The sequence below is a fragment of the Zingiber officinale genome, chromosome 1A (genome assembly GCF_018446385.1).
Source record: "Zingiber officinale cultivar Zhangliang chromosome 1A, Zo_v1.1, whole genome shotgun sequence".
Classification (NCBI taxonomy): domain Eukaryota; kingdom Viridiplantae; phylum Streptophyta; class Magnoliopsida; order Zingiberales; family Zingiberaceae; genus Zingiber; species Zingiber officinale.
Window position 1 is genome coordinate 167,391,897 of NC_055987.1, and position 6,190 is coordinate 167,398,086.

At 41.8% G+C, this 6,190-nt stretch overlaps 1 protein-coding gene across 1 annotated transcript; it reads right to left on the reverse strand.

The window, feature by feature from the left end:
- Positions 1-2,371: 2,371 nt before the first annotated feature.
- LOC122038341 (primary amine oxidase-like) lies at positions 2,372-4,929 on the reverse strand. Its single transcript, XM_042598043.1, has 5 exons — positions 4,121-4,929; positions 3,651-4,035; positions 3,464-3,577; positions 2,828-3,375; positions 2,372-2,751 (listed from the first exon to the last, which is right to left on the reverse strand). Exons 1-5 carry the CDS (start codon positions 4,888-4,890, stop codon positions 2,550-2,552), a joined length of 2,019 nt encoding a protein of 672 aa, XP_042453977.1. The 5' UTR covers positions 4,891-4,929; the 3' UTR covers positions 2,372-2,549.
- Between the last annotated feature and the right edge of the window lie 1,261 nt (positions 4,930-6,190).

Genomic DNA, 6,190 nt, shown 5'->3' on the forward strand with positions numbered 1-6,190 from the left:
AGCTCTTTATGATTAACACGATCGTGTGGTGCCTAGCCACGGAAGAAAAGAGCGACAATGTGATTTCACACGACCTGAGTTTGATTTACCTCTGGTGAAAAGCACGACCGTATGGGTTCACATGACCGAAGCATTCTCCTCCTCTAAATATATGACACGACCGTGTGAATTTTATATAATCGAATCTTTTTTTTTATTTATTTTCTGAGTCATTTATAAGTACTGTTTTCATTCTAAATTATGTCATATCAATGAAAAAAGGCAAAAAAATAACACTCCGAACACCATAGAAGTATGATATTATAATAAAATATAATAAATATACATCAAAATATATATAAAATATATATATAATTTTCTCACATTATTCTGACAATAAGACAAACGAATAATGCTGGACTCGCCTAGACCGTATCTTACATTCTCCCCCACTAATAAAAATTTGGTCCCCAAATTTACTAGTCAACTCAAGGATCCTCATCCAAGGGTAACAACTAATCAACATACTCACATACCACTCCATCCAAGTATAATGAACAAATCTCCAACCATAAAGAATGACTATGTGGGTTATAAGCTCATCCTACATCTGCTACTCCCAAACTGCTACCTAGCCAACTGTGGAAAAATCAACTACCTCTGAAATCCAAAATCCACTATCCTCAGATCCTCCAACATCTGTATAGGGCGGTCAAACTATCAATCAGTCTGAGGGTAAAAATCTATACTAAAGCGATGCACCTAACCCAAAGTCTGCTGCAACCCTAGTCAAAACCATGATGTGAAATCGCGGATCTCCATCTAATACAACGCTCAGAAATATGTCAGTCGTCAACCAATCAATGATTACCCAACGCATCATATCCTCTCCATGTCCTAGGCAATCCCACAACAAAATCCATCATATTATGCTCCCAATTCCACTCCACTATCTGCATCAACAAAGATAATCCTGCTAGTCTCTAATATTCAGCCTCCACGTGCTGACACACTAAACAACAAGCTACAAAATCCACGATGTCTTCCTTCATGAAAATCCACCAATAAGAATACTCCAAGTTTCCATACATCATATGTCACCCGAATGTATCGCAAATCCAGATCAAGGTGTTTCCTGCAGTAACTCCTCCCGGATAAGAAGTGACTCGAAAACACACACAATCTCCCATAGAAATAAAAAATCAAATTCTCATTTCATAAGAATTCAAACTAATGGCACGTGACTACTCCACTCACACTACATCAGAACTGCACCCAACCTCGGGTATGATACATCTGTGTAGAGTACAAATCCGTCTACACTAGAAAGTAATACTAAGGCGGGTGCGATTATCAGCTTTTTTTTGTTTCAACTCCTGAAACTGAACTCATAAGCGTCTATCTAGCAAAATTCCATACTCATCCTGAACAGTCCAGTCAACGGCATAAATGTTGGAGAAAACCCTCACCTAATCTCCGTTAATATCCAGTCATACCAAGGAAGCTGCGAGTCTCCGGTATACACTACGACTACTTCCAACTGATAACAACTTCTAACTCCCATGGATCCACTAATATCTCTCTACTAAAGACAACGCGTCCCAAAAACTCGTAAAGGACAATCACAATACGTACTACTAACTTCACATATAGATGTTTCCGTCGAAACATCTCTAGAACTATGCGAAGCTAATGTACGTGATCCAACTCGGATCGAAAATAGATCAAAACATCGTCAATGGAGACAATGAACACTGATCTAAACACCCTAATAATACCAAATACATCGAGTCCATGAAAACATCCAGGTCACCGTACACCTAAATGATAAAACCAAGGGTTCTTGATATCCATACAACAGACATTCTCAACCGTAAGATCCCCGCAACAAGCCTATGATCAAATCACCAAATCCATAGATATCACACATGTGCTACTCTCCATGTCACTATCAATATCAAACACCAAATAATAGATCATCAAAAGACAACAAATCACCACACCTGATCTCCTAATATTTACCAATCAAAATCATTATCAACATCAATCAAACTGGATAACTTCACGTACAATGATAGCGAAAAAGAAAACATCCAACCCTCAACACCTACTGCCAACAAACTAAATGTATCTATAAAGTTTGCCAAATCTCATCATCTCATCCTCTCAGGGGAATCATCATATCATATTACTAGTAGTTTTGGTGTCTGTTACTATTAGTTAGACTATCCCTGGTCTCCTATTCATTCATTGGTTGAATAAATTGGATCCTACCTGTTTAACAGATAAGATCTAGTTCATCCATCCAATGAATGAAGAGGGCCTGTTTTTGATCCAGAATTTTCTGGACCAAGGATCTGGCCTCATAAAAGATCTGCTGAAGATGCACTTATGACCCGACAGCTGTAGACTTATTATAATATGCTAAAAAAAAACCCTACAACAGCACGATTATCCACACAGCTCGATCAAATCTCTTCTGAACTTTGATTGAATCTCGAAGCCCCTGCCTGTGTTCGAATGCTACCTCTGCAATGATTAAGCTGCAAAAAATCGTTGAGCGTGGAGTTTTAGGCGATGCAAGTGCAGTTGGGGTACACTTGCCCTGTGGCGCTTGAGTTCATCAAAGGGTTGCTCTCGAAGAAGTTGGAAGGCCGGAGCTCGAATCCTCCGCTCAACAACGGCATCACCGGGAAATCTTCCTGGTAGGGGATGTGATGGAAGCCGACGGTGTGCCACAATACGATGTCCGTGTTCTCGATCGCCCTATTTCTGAGTTGGAAATTCACATTTCAATTTACATTATTTCAATCCAGAACTCGATGATCGAATCCATAATCTATAATACCTCTGGCTCCAAATTTCTAGAGTGTCATCTCCTCTGCTGTTGTCGACGTAAAGCCCAGCCGCCCACTTCTCCGACTTGTTATACGGAGTCACCCACACCTGCTTCTTCAAGTACCCTGCTCTCGTCTCTGGGTAGTCGTCGTCTGCGAGCAGCGAGGCTGCCGGTGCGCTGTTGCTGATGAGCCGGTACCCCACCGCATTGCCCATCTTGGTCTTCTTGTTCGGATTGACGACTAGCAACTCCGCCGGAACAGATCCCATCTCCACCCGAGCGTCGGCCTCCGTCTTGGCCTCCTCCCTGACGACGGTCCAGTAGCTCCGGCGAGGCACGCTTCCACCGGTGACCCTGGTGGGCTTCAGCTTGGACTTGACGAAGGTGTTGTTGGAGCCGTCAATGTCGAGGTCGAGGTGGTAAGTGATGAAGTGGTCGTGGTAGATAGCCATGGTGTTCTCGGCTAGAAGAGAGCCGTGCGGGTCAAGGCCGGCGGGGATTTGATCGGCGTGCGTGTAGTTTGTGCCCTTCACCTCGAGTATGCCGGTTAGTGAGACCTTTACGATGCCATGGAAGGATTAGTCCTGCACTTTAATTCTAATTCTTTGTTTGTTCTTGGATTCTGCTGCAGGGAAGGGAGCTTACCACAACTTTGATCGAGCCACTGGCCTTGAATTCCCAATCTGTGACGTAGTCATAGTTCCCGAGCGCCGCCACCATCCTCACCACCAGGCTCACCTCCGGCTCCACCTCCCTAATCTGCACAATAATTATCTCCAATCATTATTGCGATTAAAAATTCTCAATTATGATGAATTGAGAAATAACTTACCAGTTGGCCTGGAAATCCGAACTCGGTGTGCCGCCACGCAACGTCTCCACTGTTCCGTTCGAAGATACAGAACACCTGGGGCAGCTTGACTGGCTTCCCGTCCTGCCCGGCGTAGTAGCCGTCAATATACTCAGCGTTCGCAGGGCAATCAGCCGCCGGCTGGAGGGGAGACGCCCAGAGGCCGAACCCATACTCGCCGGAGTCGAAGAAGGTCCGGAAGTACCATTCCTCCACAGGGTCCATGTACGGCACGAACAATTCCGACACGAAGCCACGATAGAGTACACGCCGGCTAGTGCTCTTCTGGGCGTCGTGGACGGAGGCGAGGGAGACGATGAGACCGGCACGGACGTCGTAGCTCAGATGGAACTCCCAATTGGACCACCTGTTTGAGAATTAAAATGGGAAGCAGAAGTTACATTAATGTCGATATGTCCTTTCAAATCTACTACTTTTCTAACTATACTAACCTGATGAAGTGGCCGTCCACTTGGAAGCCCTTCCCGGCCGGCTGCAACACCGCGCCAGGCTTCGACCACGGCAGGTTTTTGGTCGACGCGCGATAGTCGGTCCCCTCCGCTTTGGGCACCGGCGGCGCCACCCGATCCCTATACTCGACGATCCGCATCTCGTCCAGGTCAACCAGCACCGTGACCCCCTCGATAGGCCGCACGTACAGGTTGACGGTCTCGCCCGCCACGAAGCAGGCCACCACGAGGCGTCGCCGCGCCCGGCCCGCCTCCCCGAACCACCCTTTCGTGAAGGTCGAGCACACGACGTCGGCCAGCGCCACCCCCCGCCTCCGCACGGACTCCACGAAAGGGGGATAGCTCAGTGGCAGCGACACCGCCGCCGCCTGCTCTTCTAGGGTTAGGATGGGGAATCCGGCCCCCCGGTGGACCCGATCCGAGATGAGGGCGGCGAGGCCGACGTCTACGACGAGCTCGTGTGTCTCGCCGTCGGCGCGAGCCAGCACGAGGGCGCGACGGGGAGGGTGGCGGTGGAGCCATGAGAGGACTTGGGCCTTGTCTGGCTCGTCGAGACCCACATAGTGGAAGGCAAAGGAGGCGGATGAGGCGGCGAGGGGGGAGGAAAGGATGACGCGGCGGACAGTGGCGATCCCTGCAGGAGTAAGGGGATCGAGAGGGTGCGAAGAGATCGGGGTAAACCATGAGAGGAGGAGGAGGAGGAGGAGGAGGACAGAGATGGAGAGCATGGAAGCCATTCGAGACCTCACCATCAGCGACAGTGAGATAAAAAGAAATGGTACCAGAGAAATAGACGTGCTTCGCCCCCACGAAATTAAATTTATATATATCAATACCCACGATAATCTTTAGCTGGACTGCAGAGGCGGGTCCTCCCTTTACCTATATTAATAGGGATAGGTCCCATATCTTTTACAAATGGAGAGGATTCATCTTTATTAAAATATATATATATATAGAGAGCTGTTTTTCCCACCCTGCATCTGACACACACCTCTCTCCTTCTCCCCTCTCTCCTTACCAAAAGACGCATGTGCCCTCTTCTTCTATTTTTTTTATTTTATTTAATTTTTATTTAGTTTAATTTTTTAATTAATTTTATTTAAAAATAACTCTCAGTATATTTTAAATTTTATTTTTTAATTAATTTAATTTATTATTTTTATCAATACTTATTTTTTCAGTTTTATATAAATTTTATTTAGTTTTTAGTTTTTATTTTTTAATTAATTTAATTTATTATTTTTTTTCATAATACTGTTATTTTTTTAATTGATTTTTTTAAATTTTATTTTTTATTGATTTTTTTTTGTTAATCAATTTTTTTAATCATTTTTTATCAGTTTTATTTTTTTAATAATTTTTTATATGTTTATAATTTATGTTTATTTTTAGTTTATATTTAAAACTAACAAAGATACTAATAATTAATAGTGAACACATTCATAACTTAGGAACAAAAATAATTTTTTCAAATGAAGAGTACATGTAATAATAAAAAAAACATGAAAATATATAAAAATAAAAATCTTAATCAAAATTGCCTCCAAATTCTACTCCCGACGCATTTGATTAAAGAAACAAAACTAAATAAATATTTAAAAAATAATAAATAAAATTAATTAAAAATAAAACTAAATAAGTATTTAAAAAATAATAAATAAAATTAATTAAAAATAAAACTTAAATAAAATTTAAAAAATATAAGTATTAATGAAAAATAATAAACAAAATTAATTAAAAAATAAAAATAAATAAATTAAAAATATATATAAGTATTAATGAAAAATAATAAATAAAATTGATTAAAAAATTAAAATTAAATAAAAATTTAAAAATCTATAAGTATGAATGAAAAAATTAATAAATTAAATTAAATTTAAAAATAAAACTAAAAAAATCAAAAAAAAATCAAAAAAGATAGAGGGGCAGAACGGACATTTAAAGGGGGGAGAGAGAGGGGGGAGGGGAGGTGCGCGTGTCAGGGGAGGGGGGAAAAGCAATTTACATATATATATATCTAAAAAGAGCATCATCTAAATCATAAAAAAA

Bases quoted from the DNA above. Each gene is read 5' to 3' on its own strand.
- LOC122038341 (XM_042598043.1), bottom strand. From the start codon at position 4,890: ATGGTGAGGTCTCGAATGGCTTCCATGCTCTCCATCTCTGTCCTCCTC. The intron at 3,578-3,650 runs GTAAGTTATTTC...ATTATTGTGCAG, and splicing joins TCGGATTTCCAGGCCAACTG to ATTAGGGAGGTGGAGCCGGA. The intron at 2,752-2,827 runs GTATTATAGATT...TTTCCAACTCAG, and splicing joins CTAGAAATTTGGAGCCAGAG to AAATAGGGCGATCGAGAACA.